Below are 26,200 nucleotides of genomic sequence, written 5' to 3' on the forward strand. Positions count from 1 at the left end.
TACGCATGTACAAGGATGGTGTTATCAACGTAGTACACGGTAATGCCGATCAGATAAAAATGAAGAGCAAAACGACAATGGCGTTGACGTGGATGCGCTTCCTGTTCGAGCGAATTGGTGATTGGATGCCGCACAAAACTGAAGTTCACCTGCCGAAAACATCATCAAAGAAATGTTCTATCAGAGAATGTGCAAAGAGTTTGAAGAGGACTATAACATAAAACCAGAGGACAACATAAGCTATGAATATTTCACTACAATTTGGGCCGAGCATTTACCCGAATTTAAGATTCCTAAGGTGAGCCACGGTCTTACAACATACATGTATTGCTAAATTACTGCTGATGGCAGTCTCAAATTCAACAAGTGACTGCTCTATTTGATCGCTTGCAAACAATATCCGCATTGTTTTGGTGTTTACACAATAACAAATTATGCATAATAGTCGCTGCACATTGTTATGACTTGTGCTTATACTTTAATGTCCTGAACTAAATCATATGGAGGGAAGTACAATGAAAAGACTTCTGTCATAAAATTACAATTAAATTTGTGGTATCGATGCATTAGACTATTCAAACCTTACTAAACGTGTTGGCACCAACTTAGTTGGGGCTTTGGTAGTCACTTTATAATCTAAATTTATGTAATGATAGTGAACTGAAATGGAGATCAACTGGAGTGAACAAATAGCGATAACTTAAATTAGCATATGAATACTTTTGTATATAGAGCAGGTTTGCAAATGACTTAGGAATTTTCCTAACTCTATGATTAGAATAAATTACCAGGGTAATGCAACTAACAACTGCAGGGCCAGGTGCAGGCATGCATTGTCCCCCCCCCCCCCCCCCCCCCACACACACACACACAAACACAACTTCTGAATCATTCGAAGGGAAGGGAAGGCCGTAGGTTTTGATCATTTTGTGATTCCTCGTAGTTTTGATTGATATATAAGTATTCAAAATGTGATCACAATGCAATTGCATTAGTCTGGCCACTACTACCTCCATGATGTTGTTAACTTGCCATGATGTATGGGTCACAGTCTTACAACACAAAAAATATGAATGAACATATCAGTGCAGGGTATTTTTCTGCATTTACTCAATATGACAGCACTAATTGGAGTTTTCCATCTTGTTTTCACTCATTCATATTCATTCACAGACTTCAGAATTTGTTGAGTGTAGCATATGTGCACAGTTGAAAGAAGACCGAAACCGAGCTAAGACAAAACAAGAAAAAGAAATCATTTCGGAATTGCTGAAAAAACATTTTGTCCAAGTTGAGTAAGTATTTTGTGTATGATAATTTTAATGGAATGATAATATTATGTGCTGTACATGTGTCCTGCCTTGTGAATATTGTTAATTGGTTCCAATGTTTATGATGATATATGCTGTTTTCAGGACTGAAATTTAATGGAAAATTCTCAGGTACGTCACTAGTGCAGACACATAGATTTGAAACAGGGGAGACCAGTATGATAGGGGTCCCTTCATTCATTATATTGTTGAAAGCTGCTAAATTTGATAATTTCAGTGCTTTGCTTTTTTTGTTTATGAACTGCTCTTCTTGATCTATTTTGCATCATACTATAATAAACCAAATGCCACTATTCTTCCTGTCAAATTTGTCCATCTCTGTGTAAGAAGTAAATTTTGTTATATTAAGAATGAGTTCAAGTCCACTTCAGAATTCAATTTCCTAGAGAATGTATGTGTACTGTAAGTTATTTGCTGTATACCATTCAAGTTATTCATTGTTTCATGGATAACATTGTAAGCATGTGAGCTAAATCAATCATGAAGAGAGACAAAGTGTTCAGAGTTCTATCCTTGGACAATACTCTATCTTGACTCTAGTATTATATGTCGTCATAATGCACTAGTTTGTTTGAAGTAAGTTGATTGAATGACTGTGATACTGATATGCCATTGACCAAACAAATGCCAAACGTAACCAACATAACAACCTCACAAACTAAAATGGCCATGCATTTGCAAAATAGTTTTTGTTTTTTTAACCCCGTACCTGCACGCATACATGCATGTGTATTGGCTTTGGTATTCACAGTTGTACCTGTGTCTTTTGATAGCAGTGAAAAGCTTCATTGTTACCCAGAAGGTTGATTTTGTGAAGTATTGAGAATGTTGATATTGTATCTTTTATGTATTAGGACAGAGAGAAAGGTGTATCATGCAACCCGAGAACAGGCAAGATTTGAACCTGATGAAATAATGTGTATAATTCAGGATGGAATGGATCAGAAGAAAACAGCAATCCCAAGACTAGTAAATGAGGATAAGATGACAAGCTTGCTTGCCCGAATACGATTGCATATTACCGGTGAGTTGTTGTCAGCTTTTGTCCCATAGGCGATATGCCACACCAAGCATGGATATTAAGCAATAAACACCAAGTAAAATACTTTATGTACGTTCTTGTAGATTTATGTTTATGAATGTATGGCACACGACACTAGCGGTATACATCCCAAAGATCTAATGCGGTGTTCCGTAATTGTACAAGAACGTATATCCAGTATTTTACATAGGGAAAGCACACCCAGTGACGGCATACCATGAGATTTTGATCAGTTCACAACCTATTTGCACAAGGAAGAGCCATTGTATACAAGAAGTGAACTGGTCAAAATGAGTGGTTTACTATTGCAGATGTGATTTATTGCTATTATATCACAACAGTATATTGGAATTCTTGCACTGATGTCAGAAAAGGATTTTTGCTCTTGCCGAAAGCTCATGCAGGTGCCAAACATGATATATCACGTATATACCATGGTTCTTTTCATTCTCAACCAATCTGATTGCTACATTTGTGCCATCAATATGCTGGTATGATATAATGCAATATATTGACCAGTTTCCAATATATATTCGCAAACAATGACAAGTGCTAATCTGGAGTGAAGCGGTCAAAACCTAGTGGTATATCCATTGCTCAGTTGTCGCTAACACAATTTTCTCCATGCTATTGTCCAATAATAATGCAACTGTGCAGATGCCAGTATGACATGTCTCTGAAAGTGCACAAATTTGTGTTTACAACACAAACGATTGTAGAAGTATGTGGGCCACAGGATGAAAGTTCTAATTTTAATTAGATATATTCATGTAACACAGTGTTTTAAGGAGGAAATCTGCATAAAAATCTTCCCCTACTGTCTGTTGTTATTTCAATGGAATATAAGAAGTCATGGGTGCACTGTGGAACTGCTGATGATGCATGTCATTGTACACTGAGGGTAGTTTTTGAATGCTGGTATAATAAACAGTGGCTATAACCATCTATTTGAGGTAAACACTGTCTGTTTCACTCAAGGTGTAGCACATGTTTTTGAAACTTGCATTCTATGACAAAAACATATTTTTTTTAGTTTGTTAAGATTTTCAGACATCATGTAATTGAATGACAAGGGCCTCTTTTTAACATGGTAAAATAAGGAGATTCTTGGATCAAACCAAACACGTTCGATCAATAGCTGACTTTTGACATTTGTCCAGATTTACAAAAATTAAGCATTTATAGTGGAAATTTCTGCTTGTAATGCAGTACCGTGTCGGTGTGTATCCTGTAACGACTTTAGAACCATTGAACATATCTCCTTTGTACCGGTACATGGATGCAACCTGGACTGTTTATGAGATTTTGTTGGAAACAAAACTTATCATTATGTAAAATTAAATAAAAAATATGACAAAATTATATACTCAAGAATTATAGGTCAAGCTGATTTTATGACTTTGTAATTATTTTTCATGTATGAGAAAAAAGATTCAGAAAAACTCCTGTTGCATCAGCCAGTCCATGATGGCAATACTGGTATCATTCCTCTGTTTACCTCAATCATGACTCCAAAGGGATATATGATTATTCAGATGATACTAATATTATATAGGGCTCAGCCCTTGGTGTCGCGCCAGGCGTTGAGATTAAAAATGTAATTTGTATCGATTCATGATTAGCAATCATAAAGGATAAAATAGAATTAATTGTTACTTTCTATATACGTTTGTACAAGTATGACCGGTTTAGGGCCTACCCTCTAATGACAGTTCACGTACATGATGTCGGACCCCTTTAGGTATAGATTTTCTGTTATGTGTAAAAAAGTTTGACATAAATTTGCAATTTTTACCATGATTACTATATATTGTGTTTAACAGGGACGTATTGTGCCATCATTAACTTTGCAATAGTAACTGTACCGCCCAACTTCCGATATTGTAAGCTGAAAACCAGCGTTACTTCTAAAAACGGGTAATTTTGCACATAGTTATTGACACAGAGGGCGCTTTTCTAAGGTTCAATCCCAGCATTCTTTGCAAATGTTCTCGTTCATATGCACGACAGTTTTCTCCTCTTCTTTTAATTTTTAGGCATGATAAGAAATTTTGTATCAGCGACAGGGTGGATAATAATAATTACTCGCTAATAAAAAAGATATTTTATTAATGGCATGTTATAAAATAATAGAGAGCACGTTTCAAATTTGTTTATTTACGAGCACTCAAAAACATGGCGGCGCCCCCGAAAGAAGGGTACACTTCCGGTTACTCGCATAGTATATTATGAATGCGCGCATGCGTAGTCAGTAAGCTGCTGGCGCGACTATTACAAGGGAGGAATAATGAATGGGGAGAGGAGGCTGTGTGTGATTTTTATGATTGCTCAGTAATTTTATTTTATGTTATATCGCTCATATTGCATGTCTGCATGTCATATAAATGTCATTGATTCTAATAGTCAAGTACAGTGATTGTTAAATAATGTATGAAATAATTCTCCAATATTTTTTCTTTTCTCCGAAATACAGGCAATATTATCCATACTAATGTACCAGGTGGTAAAATAATACCGGCTTATGTTGACCTGTTGAACTATCCACACGACAGCAACCTATCCATGCACCTGCTGCTGCAAACATTGTTTGACAACCGAGCCCGTTTATCCAGATGTTTATTTACTCAATTAGACAACTGCTATCGTGAAAATAAAAATCGATACATGTTAAGTCTTGCTCATGTGTTGGTGCAGTACAAGGTATTTGATATGGTGAGTTTATTTAGTAAACGTGTTACTTTAAATAGATCCCTCATATTAAAGCTCCAGAAGCTGTATCTTTTGGCTATTTTTTTCAGAACTTTTGTTTTGTGGTTTCCCTAAACTTTCTGCATTGAATGCCTAAACTGTAATTTAATGCCAAGTATTTAGCATATCAACACAATCTATATGAGTGTAATCTGTATTGTTATTGTTGAAAACTGTTTTCAAGTCCAGACTAGAATTCATTTGTAAACAGTAAGCATGATCACTACACACATACAAGCTGCATTGACCCAAAAAACACCTGAAATTTCTGCATGACAAATGGATTTTGGTCAAACACTGTAGTTGATATACAGAAGCAGAATACTGAAAAAACTTGATACAAGTTACAGCTTATGTACCTTTAAAATAGACAATGAGTTTAAACGGGTGTGATTATACCTGTAGTGTAAAACTTCAAGGGAGGTTCAAAGGTTGATTTTTACATAGCTTTTGGGTCGCTTATTCTGGAAAAAGCCATTTCCCCCGCGATTTCTTTGCCATATCACATGATGAAAGCGCCAAGCTTTTCACTTTCTCTCCATGATCCAAAATAAATTGAGTTGAAAAAGCCCTAAACTACAACTTCCACTACTATTTTTATCTGTTTTTGTAAAAATTGCATGAGGTATGAATGGTGAAATGGCTTTTCGGAATAAGTGACACTAAAGGCAGCACATACGCAAAAATCAGCCTTGGTGAACTTCCCCTTTAATTTCAAATCAGGCACAGAGTTATCAAGATATTTCCTTATCTCTATCCTCTATGGAAAATGGTAAATTAAAGTGAAAGAATACAATTTCCATGTGTTTGAATGGTCACTATTTATTCAGTGATGTATCCTTCACAATCACAGGTTGACCTTCATTTCCTACCGGTCGGTCATACTCACGAGGATATTGACCAGTTGTTTTCCTGCATCAGCAGACACTTGAAGAAGACAAACATTTATACAATGGATGGTAAGTTTTAATTTAAAGGAGTGACATGATTTGCTACAAACACCAGTATACCCCCTTGCATTAAGATTATGCATTCATGATATTGTACAAAATGAGAAAACTACCATATAGGTTTCTGATAAGACGGCAGGTGTCTGATACTAATATTGTAATTTCAGCATTAACTTTCCTCAGATTGAGTTTTTTCAAGTCACTTAGGCACACTGCTGTGAGTTTTCATTGTCCTGAGTAAAAAAAGGAAATGTTAGGCTGCGTATACAAATAACAGGAGGGCTGGAGGAATTGTGATTGAAATCTTATTTTTTTTCAGATCCCCCCCCTCAATCCCTTAACAATTTTCAAGCTCCCCGTCTATATGATCAAAAATTTTAAAGTCCCCCCCCCCCCCCCCCCCCCCCCCCCAATTATCATCATGTTCTTCCCAGGATTTTCTGGTAGAGTGGAGACCATTTTCCATAACAATAAATTTAATTGTCATGATAATGAGTTTCTATAAATAATATTTACCAAAAATTAAAGAGTGCCAGCCAACACTATAATTGCTTAGGGATTACAATGATCATGTAGCTGCATATGTATTAGGGATGCACACAAAGAAAATATAGAAATCTATTGGGCAGTTCTGCTCAGAAGTGTCCAACACTACCTGTTATTAGTAGTTTGTAGAGCCATATTCCCAGGCAAGTTCTTTAATTGATTCATTTTTAAAGACAGTCGACTTTTTTGAATTATCAGTCAAAGCCGACTTAAAGGCGGAGCCTCCTTTAAAAGGACGCCAAGGTATGGCGGTGTTCATTGTGTAAGTGGACACCAAACAGGCAACAAGCGGGCACACGCTCCAGAAAATGCCACTTTTTAGTTTTCCCCGGCCGCAAAAAGACAGACAGACTGCCAAGCGGTCAGCGCGAAGTTGCTGCCGATCGAACTCTGTGGTTATATTCAAAGTCTAACGCGACTGGAAGACAATTTTTTAGGAAATTCGAGCGTTTGTGGTGGGGAATCAATGACCGTTGGCGATTTGAACCGACCGTCAATCAATAGCTTGCATAAACTCTGTTTGCAGGATTATCAAAATGTGATAAAGGTTGAGATCACTTTGTGTAATCAGTGTTATAGAAATCAAACATCTTACTGGCCAAGCGTTTGACTGGGAGGAGAATTCCACTAATGCGAAAACCTGGGATTGAAAAGTGCGGCTTTAAGGTAATCCAACTTGAAATGGCCACACCAATGGCACCTGCTGAAGAGCACACCAAAATGATGGCCATGAAAGAGTATGCGAATGGTGAATTCCTGGGCACATTAAATGCTAGTTAGAAGTTTACTAAATTGACAATACCAATAAGAAATGATAAAATATTCCATCAAATAAAAGTTTTAATCGCTGAAATTTTTGGTGAAATAATGCTAATTTTGCTAAAATTAAAATAATTCCATCTAGTCACACATTTTTATTAGCTTCTCGTCTATGTATAGACAGAGAAGCTATTAGAAATGAAAAAAATACCGTCAATGACGCTGTACCTTCTCTTATGTGTGGCTAGGTCAGGTAATTGGTTGTTGGCATGGAGTTGTTGGCAAATGGTTGATGATGTAGGGGCATGAGGTGGGATATGGACCCAAAGAACCCAAAAGATGATTAAATATATCAATCAAAAAAATTCTAAGCTATATTATAACAAAGTTTTTGAGATGGGTATATTTTATCAAATACAGATTACTAACATTATATATATAGGACCAAACTATTTTTTCAGGGATGGGGCAGGCTGGAAATGAGGGGCGAGAGACAAAGGCATTCCTATTGCTGCATGTTGATGCAGCCACACCATTCCACTTACCGTATACTAGTACTTATTTTTAGATCATAGTCAAGTAGTACTTCAAACAGATTAACCATTATTTTTCTGTCAACCCCTAATTTTACATCACAAAGACTGTAATTCTTCCAAAATTTGTATTTTTCAGGCATTTTATAAATTTTGCACTGCACAACATTGAATAAACTGCAATGTTTGAATATGTTAAGCTCAAAGAATAAAAATCCTTTATCACAGAGTAATTTCTTTAAAGAAATTACTTTTCAACACTTCCAGCATATATTCTTTACAGGGTCATGTATTTCAAGGAAAATATGCCTATTAAAAACAGTAATTTCATCACTTTCAATTTTTTTCTATAATATGACAATTACTAGTATTGGCCGTGCGGTACATTTACAAACACAAACCCCAAATAAGCATTTTTCATCATTTTCAAAGGACTCTTTAGAAATTGCATTTTAACAGTTAATAGTGACTTAAATATTCACTTGGTATACATTTAATTTACAGACGCCAGGTTGTTCATTTCACATCATTCAGGTCAGCAGGAAGTGTGTCATTACTATTTCAGGATTTTTATTTCTTATTTCTTAATTATTTAACTTCTTTCCACAATGAACTATCTGTAGGCAATTTATACTGTAACTTACAATTTTTTTCTCATTGATATATTTAATCATCTGTTCTGTTGGGTTCTTTGGGTCCATATCCACCTCATGCCAATACATCATCAACTATTTGCCAGCAACTCCATGCCAATAACCAATTATCTGACCTGGCCACTAATTAGAGAAGCTACAGCGTCATTGACGGTATTTTTACCTTCTCGTGTCTATTTATAGACAGAGAAGGTATTAGAGTTGAAAACCAGTATGCTGGTGTCAACTACTTCCGTCTGTCAATACTTCCGTCTGTCAAGATCCGTTGACGTCATGCTATTGTGATGGGTCATATCATAAACTGGTGGGGTGTTCATGGTTCAGGTTGAGGTGTAGGAGACGATTTTGAGCTGTGACAAAAATCAAATGGGACTTAGCGGCATAGCCAGTGTTAAGCCTTTCTCCAAGGTTTCTTAGTTGACTACAACTTATTACAGACTACTGAGCTGGGGTACTCACTTTGTGTTTGCTCACTCTGTGTGCGCTAGTGTTTGGTACTGAGTTGCGTGGATATCCCCTCATGTCCTCACGTGATATGGGCCTGTTGCATAATCTGCAGATGATATGATGCCTCTGAGTCTGAAAACGGTCGTTAGCCAGTCGGCATTTTCCTTGCATTTTTTCTCATTTAATTTTGCAAAATATCGGCGAGTATCTCAATATTTCAAGATAACTCTTTCTTCCAATCGTTTCCTGGGGTTTCAGAGTCATATGAACGAAAATGAGTGAAAGTTTTAGACAGGAAAATCGGACGTCGGCCACAGTACAATCAGAAATTTATGTGGAGGAAATAACTAACAAACAAACACTGTTCATGATGCCCGCCCTCTAGAGGCAGACCTTCCTATATGAAGTACGACATTTGATGCTTGTGGAAAGCTTGACCACACAAAGGAGCATTTTAACTTTTAGAAAAGACAATATTCTTTACACGGTCATGTATTTCAAGGTAAATATGCCTATCAAAAACAGTAATTTCTTCACTTTCAATTTTTTTTCAATACTATGACAATTATCAGCCATGAAGTTTTACAAACACAGTACCAGATAAGCGTTTTTCATCATTTCCACAGGACTCTTTGGAAAATCCATTTAAAACAGTTAAAAGTGACTTAAAATGATCACTTGGTATACCGGTACATTTAATTTATAGATGCCAGGTTGTGTATTTCACATGCACTCAGGTCAGTAGGGAAGTGCGTCATTACTATTTTGGACTGTTAATTCTTATTTCTGAATTATTTAACTTTTTTCCATATTGAACTATCTTTAGGCAGTTTATACTGTAGCTTAGAATTTTTTTGATTGATGTATTTAATCATCTTTTGGGTTCTTTCGGTCCATATCCCACCTCATACCCCTACATCATCAACTATTTACCAACAACTCCATGCCAACAACCAATTACCTGACCTGGCCACACATTAGAGAAGGTACAGCGTCATTGACGGTATTTTTTAAATTAGAGTCTTTACTGTATTACTAATATGAAAATTTAGAAAATCAAGCATGGTGACCCTATCTTTTTCCTTTAATAATTGAAATATTTGATTATTCTCATGTGCTAGAATTCAAAAATCCCAGATAACTTTCAAGTCTCCTGGTCTTCTGTGTCGTGCTTTCTGGCCTGATCACGTGTACAAATATGTTTCACTGTCATGAGTGTCATATGACCCAAACTCTTCTTCAGCTACTTCATGGTCAGAACTATCTCTGTCACTACTGCTATAGTATACAGTAGCAGTGACACTGCCTGTAGGCAGTAGCAGGGCAGTACTGTATTAACTTTGATAATATTGACAATAATTTTGTTCAGTTTATACAACTGCATTCTTGTTCAACTCCCTACAGAGTGTTGAACTGTACAGTATTCAGCGTGCCAACACAGCCTGTGAATATGTATCCCGCATTTGTATCATTGACAAATGACTTTCAGTCTGGACTCTGATTCAATTATCACCCAATATTCCCATATGCAGGCTTTTGTCGACAAACTGAATAATATGTGTTTCAGCATACTTTAGGGAGACAGCAAGCAACTGTATTTGATATATTTCAAAGAACTATTGAAAAACTTATCAACAGTTCCAGCTTCTGCCCCAATACTACACGCCTACTTGTTTGCTTTTTAACGAAAATTCATAAATTTTTAAATTTTTTTTGAGACAAAAGTAATGAAATGGTACAAAATGGTTCTAGATCTTTCATAATTATTACTAACATTAAAACAATTGAATTACATAAAAATGTAATTAAATTTCATTGAATTTTCAACCAAACCTTGGAATCATAAAAAAAGGGAACCAAAAAATTTTAAAGTCCCCCTGTAGGTAGAGCAAAACTTTACAGTCCCCCCTCCTCTAACCCCAAAAATTTTCAAATGTTACCCGAATTTCTCCAGCCCCCCCTGGTTTTTGTGAACGCAGTCTTAAGCACACTTCCCCTATTCCCTTTAGTGTTTATTATTCTGAATGTCTTTCTGTGCAGATATGGAGCGTGCTGTGATGAATTCATATAATGTCCCTGTATTTGTCAAACATGTAGAAGGAGTGTTTGACATAAAGAAATGGCTGTTGCCACACATGGTGAAGAACTTCAAGGGACAGTCAAAGCCACTGCATTTTCAGTTCAAGGAATTTGATGGTAAAGTGCGGATGAGATATAGACATCGTTCAACTTCAAACTGGAGACCAGTTCTCCAGTTTAAAGATGATGACTTCACACCAATTGAAGAATCAAAGGGTTGATTTGCTTGAAGGTTAGCCATATCCTCTTACATCTCTGTCACTTCGCTAACACCCTTTAAACTCCAATATTGGATATTAACCCTTAAAGCGCCGCGTCGGTTTATAAACCGACACGGCATTCTCGCTCTCGGCGCCACGTCGGTATATAAACCGACAGTGATTGCGTTCTATGCTTATGCCTAACTTAGCTATGCATTGCCGAACTCAGCCAGAAGAAGGGTATTCCTGACCCTTTGAACCCAGTTTAGTACCATATAAGGACTAAAATAATGACATCATGCAGCCTAACAATCGAAAATTCCAGTAATTTATGCGAACTTTCTTTAAAAGAGGTCAGCGGTTTTCATGAATATTTAATCAGGTCCGCAGTTTCACTCGTACGCGGATACGGCCACAGTGCATTGAACAGAACACGTACGTACGTTTTGAAAGCTTTACCATGCCGTAGACACGGAACTCCATGATTATGCGAAGCTACTGCCCCTGGGTGATAGAAATGACAGTTTTTTTGAGAGTATTTTACGAAAAAATGATGCGATTTGCTGACCAAATTGATCGCGATAGTGAACTTCGAACGTATCGGCGGCCAAGATGGCGGCACTGTGTGATGCCGAACTCTCGACATGGAACCCAAGGTTAAGGTTTTCGAAGCCCAAAACTAAGGTTTTCGAAGTCCAAAACATGCAAGATTGAGAAATTTGTAAGGATTTGGTTAAATTGAAGTGTATTTTGTCGATTTTCAAGCATTGGACTGCCAATAAGCTCCTTTAAACTGTTGATATTTGACCTCCGGCCGGCCTGGAGCGAGACGGCCATGACAGTCGACCCGGATTGTAAATGAAATGTAGTTGTTCCGAACTGTTGACATTGCGAGACATTTCCTACGTGTTACGCATTTTTTTAATTGAAATAAACCGGACATCTCGATACTTAGTGGTTTCATTCCATTTCGTGGTGGATTTTGTGGCGTGCTTGTCAAAATACGTGATCAAACTTGGCGAACGGATAGACTAGTATTGTATGGTAGTATGAGTCTGTGACTCGATAAGCCACAGATAGTTACACACGCGTACGTGAATTAAACTAATGTAAGTTGGGTCAAACACCAAAATTAATCGATAAAAAGGTCAGTGAAATGTGTTTTTGTCTTCAACTCTTCATTATAATTATACTGGCGGTTGAAACTATACAGAGTCAGTTGAATATGCCCTATAGTTGTGTGCATGTGTTGCACAATAGTTACCCCTCCCTGTACAATATGGAACTTGTTGTCTCTGTGTATGCAAATTAATTGTTTGTGTTTACAGGCAAACAAATTGATTTCTTCTAACTTTGAAGACAGATTTAAATAACAACAACAAGAAATCATATGATAGTAAACTGTTGAAAAAGTGGATATGTACACTGAATTTTTGTCTGGAAAATCATTTCCACTAGAAGAAATAAAATATATAAACAAGCAAACAACAAATAAACAAACAAATACAATAGACAAGTAAAAGACAATGCTTAGGCAATGCAATCATGCTGATGCTCCATACACAGTAGCTGTCAATCTACATTTAGTGTACTGCATGTAAAATATTATTTGTATTTTGTAGAGATGCATTTGCACAGGAAGCATTTGTATTATTTTGAAAGACACTAATTGTTTGTTTGTTTTTTGTTTATGACTTACGTATGATGTTACATGATGCTGAAATCGTGTAACTGAATTTGTGTCTTTCGATAACACAAAACTTCTATTCAAGTTTGAAGGCCGTTGATGAATTTTATACATTTTTAGAAACTTTTTATCATTTTGAGTGAATTTTGAACAAAAAACGAGCATTTTAGCCCAATTTTACACCTTCAGCGTGTAATTTGAAACTTTTCATTGTCATAGAGAGCTTCTTCATATCCTGCGCTTTGAAAATAATAATGGTTTGTTAGGGTTTCTCATCACAGAAAATGAACTGCACCAGTCTGAAAAAAGTGTAACATGTTGAGAAGTTGGGTTCAAAAAGTCCTTGGCCTGGTAGTTGCATTGCATAGAAAGTCTATGGCACTTTAAGGGTTAAAGACATCCTTACTATTCGAAAATTCATAATAACACATCAATAACAATAGCAACAGTAAGGTGTACCGCTCAGTGAAAATAACACACCACCAGTCAACAAAAATTATTGGAATGGCATGAATGTTTATCATTTCATAAACACGTAGACCATACAGAAATCCACATATTTTAAAGGATTTTCCAATTACAAAGATTTTTTGGGAAAATGACTTTATGAAGAAACACAAGGGCACTTGGGAAACTTCGGTTCCACTACTCAAACAATTGTCAATCGGTCAGTGATACTCAGAGGTGTCAACTGCTTGAACATCTGCCGTGTAAGCCAGAACAATTACAAGATAAACAAATCATATGTGTGCCTATATATAAATACATGTGCGAAAGGTAAACTCTTTGAGTTGTAATTGATTCTCTTGGATTTGTGAAAGTGGTGTACTGATATCATAAAACTGAACCTTTTTGAACGTAAGCTAGCAAGAAGTAAGGGGGCAGTGTCATGAATAGTTGGTGGTGGGCACTGCCACACTAATGATTTCGCAAAACTGTAAGCATAGTCCATAGTTTGTACTGATGTTGAAAATAACCACAAAAATATTGTATACCAATCACTCTCACGTCTCCCCTCCCCCACCCACACAATCGACAGCCAAAATATGGTATGGTACATGTATTTTGGATATGCTGGCCCAACGACCTTTAGGTTTGTGCACATGTTTTTATATAGTGGAAATTTGATAAAATGTTTAGGGGCTGTCGATAATAAAAGCTGACGCACAAGAAATGTAATTCCTTCGTTTTACATGAAACCCCCTCCCTCCCCCTCAAAACGAAAGTTTTTATGAGAAATCAATTTCGTATTATACCATTTCTGACAAACCCACACACACCTCTACGATCCGCACACCCCATGAAAAAATACCGGAAGGGCACATTGATTACTAAACCTCCACTTTACGCGTTTCACTTTTTAAGACAGAACATTTTAATGTATTTCGCACATAGGAAAATGTTTCACATACATGTTTCACGTTGAAAAAGCATACAAGTTTTTATTTCACATTCATGTCTTTTCGTTGTCTTTTCTGTCTCCGTATTTTGTGGTCATTCTGTTCTCGATGAACGCAAAGGTAGTTTTGCATTCTCACTGCAAAGTCGCACTTCAAAAACAGTAGAAAATCTTTATGCGATTTTGACACACACAAAACAAAATGAGCTTTTAACCCACTCCCCCTAAATGAAAGAATTACGTTTGTCGTGCGTCAGCTTTTATTATCGATGGCCCCCCCTTAGACAGTCATGATCGGGTTTACTAACTAGTACCAGCCACAGTAACATTTGGTTTTTTCTGTGTTGAGAACAAAACACAGCTTAAAAGACATCGCAACAGTTGAAACATTTCCTCAGTCAGTTCAATGTGGATGGATATGTATGACATCAAATTTTCTTGTCTCTGGGCGTGCATGTGTGATGATGGCACATCGAATCATATGCTGCATTGTTAGATTTTGACAAACATTGGTTTGATTCCCTCCATAATGAAGATGCACTGACATTGTTGTCAGTGCCTGTCACACATTGACTAACTTTTTGTTGAACAAATCTTCAGAAAATAAACTCAAAGGTTAAACAGGTTACCATACAAACAAATATTGTACATGAAACACACTGAAATTTCAGCCTATACGTGACGTAATAAACTACCGAAGTTAATTTGCTCATAAAATAGTCCACCTACTGCCTACCATTGTCAGCACCGTATTCTTTTGTTCATGCTCAGATGAGAGAATTAGTATATAATATTTATATATATCCCAAAAGAGGTTATCTTATAGAGTGAATCAGTTCATTTGCATCTCATTTGCAAGTCTGTGTGTATGTATATATGTATCTATGTCTGTTATTCAGTCCATATCCAAAAAACTTCCAAACTGAAGGACCTACCATCTTAGTATTTAATGTACGCTGTACATGCAGGGATGGAGATGTGGGTTTGTTCAAATGAACATACCAGTGTCAAAAATATGCAAATAAGGAAGGAAAGGGAAATATACTGCAAATTGCTAAAACTCTGTAACTATTGGTCAGATTGCGTTGAAACTTGGTTTGCAAGTTCCTTTAGGTATTCTTAATTAGTTGTGTACAAATTGGGGTATAATTTGCATGTTTGTATTTTTTTTTTGATTTTTTATTTCATTTTTACCTCATATTTGGTATATAAATACCAAAAAGCTTATATGGTGAGTCAGTGGTGTCTGTATGTATGTATGTATGTACGGATGTACGTCAGTCACACGCAAAAGCTCCCAAACCGCCAAACAGGTATAGACCCAGGGGTTTAGATGTAACGTTGTTCAAATGAATATGTCAGTGTCAAAATATTCAAATAAGGTAAGAAAAAGGGGGAATCCTGCAAATGTGCGTGAGTGGTGGCATTTACAGAAACAGCCCACACATCTGAGATGTAGATTCTGTAATCTCTAACCTATTTGTATGCAGTGTGCCTATTATGTGTAAGAGTGGTGGCAGTGACTGAAACAGGCTACTTTACTGACCTTGAGTCATTTCCTGTCATTGTTCATGAACTGATACATATTGGCAGACCTGCTGAAACCATGAAGGACTGTGTTGAAACATTCCTGTGCTAAGCCTGTTCCTAAAGTTGACCTCCAGTACCTAAAGTTTCAGACCTCATTTACTTTTGCCATTTTTTTTTTTCTTGTTTAAATATTTCTTGATGGACCAATTCAAACCAACTATGAGCACACTGTCCTTGACGGTATTTTTTAGTCAAAGAATCTTCTTCTCTGAAACAGCTTGTCTGATTGCTTTGAAAGTTGGTACCTATGTTCCTCAGGATGACCTCAGTCCATTTTGTATAAAGTGTAGTGAAATATTCGTATTTATAATTTGGAGCAATTTTCCAATTTTTTGGTCAATTTTTTTTTCCAAAAATGACTGATGAGATAGCTTTTGATATTTGGTGCACAGGTTGCTAGAGCTTATCTTAATAGTCGCGCCAGCGGCTTACTGACTACGCATGCGCTTATTCATAATATACTATGCGAGTAACCGGAAGTGTACCCTTCTTTCGTGGGCGCCGCCATGTTTTTTTGAGTGCTCGTAAATAAACAAATTCGAAACATGCTCTCTATTATTTTTTAACATGCCATTAATAAAATATATCTTTTCCATTAGCGAGTAATTATTATTATCCACCCTGTCGCTTATACAAAATTTCTTATCACGCCTAAAAATTAAAAGAAGAGAGAAAACTGTCGTGCATATGAACGAGAACATTCGCAAAGAATGCTGGGATTGAATCTTAGAAAGGCGCCCTCTGTGTCAATAACTATATGTAAAATTTACCCGTTTTTAGAAGTAACGCTGGTTTTCAGCTTACAATATTGGAAGTTTGGCGGTACAGTTACTATTGCAAAGTTAATGGTGGCACAATACGTCCCTTGTTAAATACAATAGATAGTAATCATGGTAAAAATTGCAAATTTATGTCAAACTTTTTTACACATAACAGAAAATCTATACCTACAGGGTCTGACATCGTGTACGTGAACTGTCATCAGAGGGTAAACCGGTCATACTTGTACAAACGTATATAGAAAGTAACAATTAATTCTATTTTATCCTTTATGATTACTAATCATGAATCGATACAAATAACATTTTTAATCTCACACGCCTGGCGCGACACCAAGGGCTTAGCCCTATATAATATTATTAGATATAGAATTTTGAATGAAATATGTAAATTTTTATCTTGGGGCAATTCTTCTCATTTGTAGTCAAAACATTTTTTCTCTCTCAAAACTACTTGTCTGGTTGCTTTGATATTTGGTTTACACGTTCAAGGGTTTATATAAGGTTTATATTAATGTGATATATTGAAATTAGGTAAAAATGGGCACTTTTGTATTTGGGGGGGCAATTTTTGCCACTTGTGTAAAAAAATGTGTTTCTGAAAGACTACTCATCAGACAGCTTTGATATTTAGTAGACATGTTTGTACACGTGATTTTAATTAAATATGTTCAAATTGTGATCAAACTGATCAAATTAACTGCTGTACATATTTTTGCAGCTATTTTTGCCATTTTGGTCAGGCCAACTGAAGTGGGTTATCAAAGATTTCCTCCTCCATCAACACGTGTGTCACAAAAAATTCATTCTCAGCAATCATTCTCAGCATAACACAAAGGAGCTCTATCCAGCTACACTCAGCATGTCATTGAAAATTCCTGGGAAAGATTGTAATTACAATAAATGTCTCTTTATGAAATATCTTAGACTTTACCCAATGTTGATGATGTGCCAGAATGGGTGAAACCTAGCATTGAGAAAATGGACCCAGAAAGACTACGGAAAGACTTGCCTGATGCATACCAGGGAAGAATCACATGTGAAAGAGATAAACAGTGGCTACGAGAATTTGCACAAAATATCAATGATCATGCAAAGGTAAGAAAACGTGCATTCACATGGACTGGAAAGTATTTTATGTGGGTTCTTTTTGTCTTTTTATTCTGTGTTTACGGAAGTGTAATCGAACGTGAACCTCACTGAACGCAGCATCTTACACAACACAACTTGGTGATTTTTTGTCGAAAACAGGTAAAATATTTACCGCTGCTACCACTGCATTTGCTGTCAGCCGTCTTGTTTACGCCATTAATAAAAAATATTTTCAAAGCTATCGTTTTAGACGACCAACTTATGGATTCCATTCCAGCAACTATCATTTCCCTAACCAAGCTATGCTGCACGGTGTCAAAGCTATCGTTTCATTCAAAGCTACACTTTCTTAGGTATCCCTGCACATGTGACAATTTTGGGTGAAATTTGGAGAAACGTTAATTGTGCAGATCTTGACTGGGCATTTGTCAAAGATTTGCGTTCACCAAGAAAAATTACATGTGGTCATTCTTTACTGGTTTGTTTGAGTTTATTTCAATGAAAACACTACTAACTGAGACCAACGTTTCTTCACAAGGTGTATTTTAAGCTTACCACCTATTGATACTAGTCTGTCAGTTTGTATCAATTTTACACATAAATTTCATATTGGTACAGCAACTGTTTGATTCTAATGGGACAGAAAGGGGCAGCATCAGAATGCATAAACCAAATACTATCATATTGGCTTGTTTTGTTACACCATTGGGTTTTGTAAATAATATCTCTGATACTATTGTGAACAATGCTATAAGATATTTTTCATTGAAATTTACTTTTCTTGTCAGGCTCCTTCTTCAAGACCTCAAAGGTGGTTTCTACATGACTTGATTGATGCTGCCAAGCAGAGACGAGATAGGCAGCAGAACACTTCGATGCCAGATCATATACTTTCAATTCAACAGAACATTGAGAATGAGTGTCCAGATGTAAGTATAGCCATGAAGATTCACTATTGTGTGTAAAGCAGTCTTTTTTTTCAAATAGCATTTTGTTTTTAGATGCAAATCACATTACTGTTTACATTATATTATTCAAAAAGTTTTGATTTTAATTTTACACTTTGACTGGCAGCCAACAATTCTTTTCAATGTATTATTTTCTTGTTGACATCGATTGATGCCCTTAGCTGTATAAATATGTTTGAAGTGAATATATATGTTTACCTGGTTCTGTATCATATTCTAATATAGCTTAATGCCCCAGTGCTGCTAACTTTGGTGATTTTTTCATTATTTTTATTCTATAAATCAATTGCAACTTCTTATTCTACTCCCCAAAGAATGTTGAAACACCCACTATTTAGCTTGTCAACTTAGCGTCTATATGTGTAAAATGCATAGTTATTGTTTAAATTTGAATTCTAGTCCGGACCAGAAGTCAGTTTTCAACAATAACAATGCACTTTACAACCATAGGGGCTGAGTTAACAAGCTGGATACTGTGTATATCAACATTCTTTGGGGAGAAGAACAAGAATTATGGTTCACATTCAAAATAAAAATGGTGAAATTATCATCAAAAGTTAGCAGCACTGGGGCTTTAAGTGCTACGCTAACATTAGAATATCTTTTCAAGTCACTGCTGTTCATTAATAATAATTTAGTGAGATAAAAATATGCTGTGAACCATTTTCATGATGTCATTTTGTACAAAATGAGTATTAGTATTTTAGCATTATGTCAGAAAAGCTAATGTGTACATGTATTAGTGGTTCTGCCTGAGGGAAAAAAATTGTTCCTTGGAGTTTTTTGCTCAGCTTTTGAGGTAATGAGCAAGTTTTTTATTTGTTATTCTGTCAAATCCAGCAGTAATTCCTGCTAATAACATTGTTACTGATGACTTGGAGTCCAAACTTTACAAACAGTTCACAACGATAGAGGCATTAAATATACAGGCAGTGTTCACAGAACTAATTCTGAGCATTTCAACTTGCTGCCAGAAGAACTAAAAATATGTGCTACAAAAGGATTAACAGTAAAATGATAACAGTCTTGTGCTATTAGACTCCTCAATGAGGGCTGTATCATTTGATGTTTTTATTCATGTTACCTTCACCCCATGTATTAGCCACTTAACCTCTGCCCCACCACTTTTTACAGAACAGTCTCATAATTCTGTCCTGTGATCAGAGTGAATTATGCAGTTAGCAAGTAGGACCTTTTGTGCTCTGCAATAGAAACAGCAAGCTTCCAACAGGTTGCACTGACTAGTAATTTGTCTCCATTGGACTTTTCCATACCGCTCAGTTGTACAACGGCACTTCAATGATTGCAATGCAGAAGTATCTGCTGCATCTCAAAAAAAGATTCTAAATTGGCTTGAGTAGGAGGGGGAATTTCAAGGAAATTTCTTCCGGGCCTTAGTATAATAAAATTTGTTTTTGACAGGTTGTCATTGGGAGACCAATTCCAACAAGTGAAGACAGGGGAAATAGCCTTGAGAAAATGGATGACTTCTCCAGCCTGAAAGAAGGCATGCTTGTAGCAGTCTATCTCCCAGATGTGAAAAGACAGCCACAAATTGGCAAAGTGGTTTGCTTAAAGACAGAAGAGGAAGTGCTTACTCTTCATTGGTACACTGGGTCATGGAAAGCAGCATGAAGCCAACATATAGAGGAGTAGGAAGAAACAGAAGACCAAATACACAAATAATATGGATTCAGGCATCAATCATGTGGGATTTTTCCCTCACACCAAGTGGAATGCTGCCAAAACAGACTAGGACACAATTACATGAACGGTACAGAGAGATAGAGGATGAAAGTGACCAGGAACAGTAAGAAAGACAATAATGCATACGTACGTATGCATGTGTACATACATGTGTGTTTGTGTTTCTGTGTGCTTTATAGCCCCACTCTCAGCGACGTGGAGCTTATCTCATAGGTGATGTAGCCAGAGTCTGTCATCTTTCTACATTCCAAGCTGCTTCTTCAAACTTAAAGTCTGATTCCTTTGATATGTGGAGAACAGGTCTGTAGGGATGATCTTAATCAGATTTGTTCAAATTAAAATGAAATATGCCAGTGTGTATTTTTCAGGCTAATTTGCTATTTGTGGGCAAAAATCTTCTCCGTAACGGCTGTTAAACAACTTAAATATTTGGTTTACACGTCCATATAGGGATAACCACAATTAGGTTTCTACAAACAGTGATGAAATCTAAAATTTTGTACAGTGACAGTGGCATTTTTTCTCAGTTTTTTCAATTTTTTTTCAAAGGCATGATAAAAATGTGTTATATTCAAATTATGTTGAAATCTACAAGTTTGTATTGTAATGCAATGAATTGATGTGTAGAAATCTGCAGACCTTTCTTTTGATAAATTTAAAAGCCAACTTTCTATCAAATGGTTTATCAGACAGGTTTGGTACTCCAGTCAGGGGCAGAGAAACTCAAATTTATCATTTGTGAGGAATGATGCATTCTTATTTGTCGAGAATATTTTGGTTAAATTTGCTGGAAAAAATTTATTTTGAATCACTGCACAGTATCATGGTTGTAAATAAAGCAATATCATTACCTATATACTAGCTGTGTAAACCTTAAAATTTTGTTTCAGTTTTAGGTGATTTTTGTTATCCATTGGATATTTATTGCCAATATTGTTACAAAAGTCAGTACATAAAATTTAAAGAAAGATAAGTTTTATTAATGCCAAATTAGTCCATTTGAAATATACTAATACTAAAAAAATTAAACTTGACTTTTTGTAGTTGGCAGAGTTATGATATTCAGTCTAGGTCATTTCAAAAATGTCCTAACTTCAGCTTTACATAAAACTATGTAATAAGTATAAAATATCTAACCACAATATTTAAAGTGCCCACACTTCTCATTGAAAACCAAAGTATTTCTGAAAACAAAGTCAGGTTAATTCCTAATGTGCCCTGACTCCATGTTCAAAACCAAAGTATTTCTGAAGACAAAGTCAGGGTCACTTATAGTGCCAAGGCCTGAGGTTGAACATAACACTTTATCTGATAAACCAGGTCATCTCAAATGTGACATTCCTTTATGTTGAAAATACACTTTTCTGATGACAAAGTCGGGTCATTTCAAATTCCCTGACAACATGTTGAAAATCACACCAGATATAAAGACTAAGTCAGGGGCTTTCAAAATATGCTCCAACTACAAGTTGAAAATCACACCTTTTCTTAAGACCGAGTTAGGGTAATACAAATGTATGCTGACTAAAAGTTGAAACTCACACCTTTTCTTAAAACCACAAGTCAGGGTCATTTAAAATATGCCCAGACTTCATGTTGAAAATCATGCTTTATCCAAAGTACAAGTCAGGGTCATATTAAATATGCCCTGACTTCAGGTTTAAAATCAATCCTTTTCTAACAAGCGAGTCAGGGTCATTTTAAATTTGCCCTGACAACAAGTTGACAATCACTCCTTTTTTTCAAGACAAACGCCAGCATTTGAAATGTAAGTTGAAACTCACACCATTTCTAAAGACCACAAGTCAGGGTTATTTAAAAAGTGCCCTGACTTCATGTTGAAAATCATGCTTTATCAAAAGACCAAGTCAGGGTCATATCAAATGTGCCCTGACTACAAGTTGACAATCACTCCTTTTTTCAAGACAAACACCGGCATTTGAAATGTAAGTTGAAACTCACACCATTTCTAAAGACCACAAGTCAGGGTTATTTAAAAAGTGCCCTGACTTCATGTTGAAAATCATGCTTTATCAAAAGACCAAGTAAGGGTCATTTCAAATGTGCCCTGACTACAAGTTGACAATAACTCCTTTTTTCAAGACAAACACCAGCATTTGAAATGTACCCTGTCTTCAAGTTGAAACTCACACCTTTTCTATAGACCACAAGTCAGGGTTATTTAAAATGTGCCCCGACTTCATGTTGAAAATCATGCTTTATCAAAAGACCAAGTAAGGGTCATTTAAAATGTGCCCTGACTACAAGTTGACAATCACTCCTTTTTTCAAGACAAACACCAGCATTTGAAATGTACCCTCTGTTTAATTTGAAACTCGCACCTTTACTAAGACCACAAGTCAGGGTCATAGTAAATGTGCCCTGACTTCATGTCGAAAATCATGCCATATGTGTAAAAACAAAGTCGGGGCATTTTTTGTTGAAAATCACTCCTTTTCTAGTAAGCGAGTCAAGGTCATTTTAAATTTGCCCTGACAAGTTGAAAATCACTGCTCTTTCAAGAGAAAACACTGGCATTTGAAATGTACCCCATCTTCAAGTTGAAGCTCACACCGTTTCTAAAGTCCACAAGTCAGGGTCATTTAAAATGTGCCCTGACTTCATATTGAAAATCATGCCATATACATAAAAAGAAAGTCAGGGGCATTTCGGGTTGAAAATAACTCATTTTCCTAACAAGCGAGTCAGGGTCATATCAAATGTGCCCTGACTTAAGGTTAAAAATCAATCCTTTTCTAACAAGCGAGTCAGGGTCATTTAAAATGTGCCCTGACTTCATGTGGAAAATCATGCTTTATCAAAAGACCAAGTCAGGGTCATTGCAAATGTGCCCTGACAACAAGTTGAAAATCACTGCTCTTTTAAGAGAAAACACTGTCATTTGAAATGTACCCCATCTTCAAGTTGAAACTCACAACGATTCTAAAGACCACAAGTTAGGGTCATTTAAAATGTGCCCTGACTTCATGTGGAAAATCAAGCTTTAACGAAAGACCGAGTCAGGGTCATATCAATGTGCCCTGACTTCAGGTTTAAAATCGACCCTTTTCTAACAAGCAACTCAGGGTCAGAACAAATGTGCCCTGACTTCATGTTGTAAATCATGCTTTATCAAAAGACAGAGTCAGGGTCATATCAAATGTGCCTTGACTTCAGGTTTGAAATCGACCCTTTTCTAACAAGCAACTCAGGGTCAGAACAAATGTGCCCTGACTTCATGTTGAAAATCATGCCATACATAAAAAAACAAAGTCGGGGGGCATTTCGGTTTGAAAATAACTCCTTTTCTAACAAGGGAGTCAGGGTCATATCAAATGTGCCCTGACTTTAGGTTTAAAATCGACCCTTTTCTAACAAGCAACTCAGGGTCAGAACAAATGTGCCCTGACTTCATGTTGTAAATCATGCTTTATCAAAAGACAGAGTCTGGGTCATAACAAATGTGCCTTGACTTCAGGTTTGAAATCGACCCTTTTCTAACAAGCAACTCAGGGTCAGAAAAATGTGCCCTGACTTCATGTTGAAATCATGCCATACATAAAAAAACAAAGTCGGGGGGCATTTCGGTTTGAAAATAACTCCTTTTCTAACAAGGGAGTCAGGGTCATATCAAATGTGCCCTGACTTTAGGTTAAAAATCAATCCTTTTCTAACAAGCGAGTCAGGGTCATTTCAAATTTGCCCTGACTTCATGTGAAAATCATGCTTTATCAAAAGACCAAGTCAGGGTCATATCAAATGTGCCCTGACTTAAGGTTAAAAATCAATCCTTTTCTAACAAGCGAGTCAGGGTCAGTTCAAATGTGTCCATACTACGAGTTGAAATTCAATTCTTTTCTCAAGATAAAGTCAGCAGCATATAGAAATGTAACCTGTCTTCAAATAGAAACTCACACTGACAGAGTCATTTTAAATGTGCCCTGACTTCAGGTTGATAATCACTCCTTTTCTGACAAGCAAGTCAGGGTTATTTCAAATGTGCCCTGACTACAAGTTGAAAAACATTTTTTATAATTAGCAAGTGTTATTTACAATTTGCCCTTCATGTTGAACATCATTCTTTTTGTAAAGACCAAGTTGGGCTCATTTCAAATATGCCCTGACTTCATGATGACAATCACGTTATATATACTGATAAAGTCGGGCATTTTCAATGTGCCCTTACTTTATATTAAAAATCATGCTACATTTAAAGACCAAGTCAGGGTCAATTAAAAAGTGCCAAGGCTCGATGTTGAAAATGACTCCTTTCCTCAAGACCAAGTCAGGGTCATTTCGTATGTGCCCTGACTTCATGTTGAAAATCACACCATATATAAAGACCAATTCAGGGCTACTTCAAATATTCCTTGACTTAATGTTGAAAATCTCACTTTCTCAAAAGACCAAGTCAGGGCCAGTTCGAATATGCCCTGACTACATATTGAAAATCTCATTTCATCGGAAGATCAAAGTCAATGGCCTTTCCAATGTGCCCTGACTTCAGTTGAAACACACCTTATCAAAATACCAAGGGTCATTTCAAATGTGCCCTCACCATGACTTGAAAATCTCACTTTTTCATAAGACGAAGTCAGGGTCATTTTTAATGTTCAAGTTGAAAGTCTCCTCTTTTCACAATTTAGACTGAGGGTCATTTCAAACATGCCTTGACTTCATGTCGAAAATCAGGCTTTATCTAAACACCAAGACAAGGCCATTTCAAATGTGCCCTGACTTCAAATTTAAAATTGCATCTTTCTCAAGACATGGTCAGGGTCATTTCAAACATGCCCTAACTTCAGCATTGAAAATCGCACATTTTCAGAAGACCAAATCAGAGTTATTTCCAATGTGCCCTGACTTTAAGTTGAAAATTGCACCTTTTCTCAAGACAAAGTCGGGGTCATTTAAAATATTCACTGACTCCATGTCAAAAATCACACTTTTTCACAAGACCAAGTCGGGGTCATTTCAAACGTGCCCTGACTTCATGTTGAAAATACGGTAATGCTGTATTGTATAAAGACTAAGTCAGGGGCATTTCAATTATGCTTTAGGTTGAACGTCACTCCTTTTCTGACAACCAAGTCAAGGTCAATTTCAAATGTGCCCTGACTACAAGTTGAAAATCACTCCATTTTTCAAGACAAACACAGTGGCATTTGAAATGTACCCTGTCTTCGAGATGAAACGCACACTTTTTCTTAGACCAAGTCAGGATCATTTCAAATGTGCCCTGACCTTGACTTATAAATCACACCTAAACTTCAAATATGCCTTGAGTTCATGTTCGGTATCACATTATTTCTGAAGACCCAAATCCGGGGGCATTTCAAATGTGCCCCGATTGTATGTTGAAAACCACACTATTTATATAGATCCAGTCAAGGTCATTTAAAATGTGCGTGACTTCAAGTTGAAAATCTGACTGTTTTTAAAGACGAAATCGGGGGCATTTTAAGGCTACCATTATTTTCAAGTGACTCAAGATTGTTTTAATCCTAACTTGTACTCTGACTTTATGATGTAAATCAGGGATGTACTAGATATAAAGTTTACATTGTATAGTTTTTTCTGAAATATTATGGAATGACTTTCTATATGCACTTTTGATATGTAAACTGATGACAATTTTAAGAAAGTAAGACATTTTTTGAGTTTTGAATAAAGATTTTAGTAATATTTAA

At 36.3% G+C, this 26,200-nt stretch overlaps 1 protein-coding gene across 1 annotated transcript; it reads left to right on the forward strand.

Moving 5' to 3' along the window:
• LOC139141685 (uncharacterized) lies at positions 1–26,200 on the forward strand. Its single transcript, XM_070711270.1, has 9 exons — positions 1–298; positions 1,174–1,295; positions 2,186–2,355; positions 4,847–5,085; positions 5,975–6,080; positions 11,050–11,320; positions 17,671–17,841; positions 18,624–18,764; positions 20,226–26,200. The coding sequence occupies exons 1-6, from the start codon at positions 173–175 to the stop codon at positions 11,307–11,309; spliced, it is 1,023 nt and encodes a 340-aa protein (XP_070567371.1). The 5' UTR covers positions 1–172; the 3' UTR covers positions 11,310–11,320; positions 17,671–17,841; positions 18,624–18,764; positions 20,226–26,200.

This window comes from Ptychodera flava, chromosome 10 (genome assembly GCF_041260155.1).
Source record: "Ptychodera flava strain L36383 chromosome 10, AS_Pfla_20210202, whole genome shotgun sequence".
Classification (NCBI taxonomy): domain Eukaryota; kingdom Metazoa; phylum Hemichordata; class Enteropneusta; family Ptychoderidae; genus Ptychodera; species Ptychodera flava.

Coding starts and splice junctions, on each gene's coding strand:
- LOC139141685 (XM_070711270.1), top strand. CDS start 173: ATGTTCTATCAGAGAATGTGCAAAGAGTTTGAAGAGGACTATAACATA. Junction 299..1,173: donor CCGAATTTAAGATTCCTAAG/GTGAGCCACGGT, acceptor ATTCATTCACAG/ACTTCAGAATTTGTTGAGTG. Junction 5,086..5,974: donor AGTACAAGGTATTTGATATG/GTGAGTTTATTT, acceptor TCACAATCACAG/GTTGACCTTCATTTCCTACC.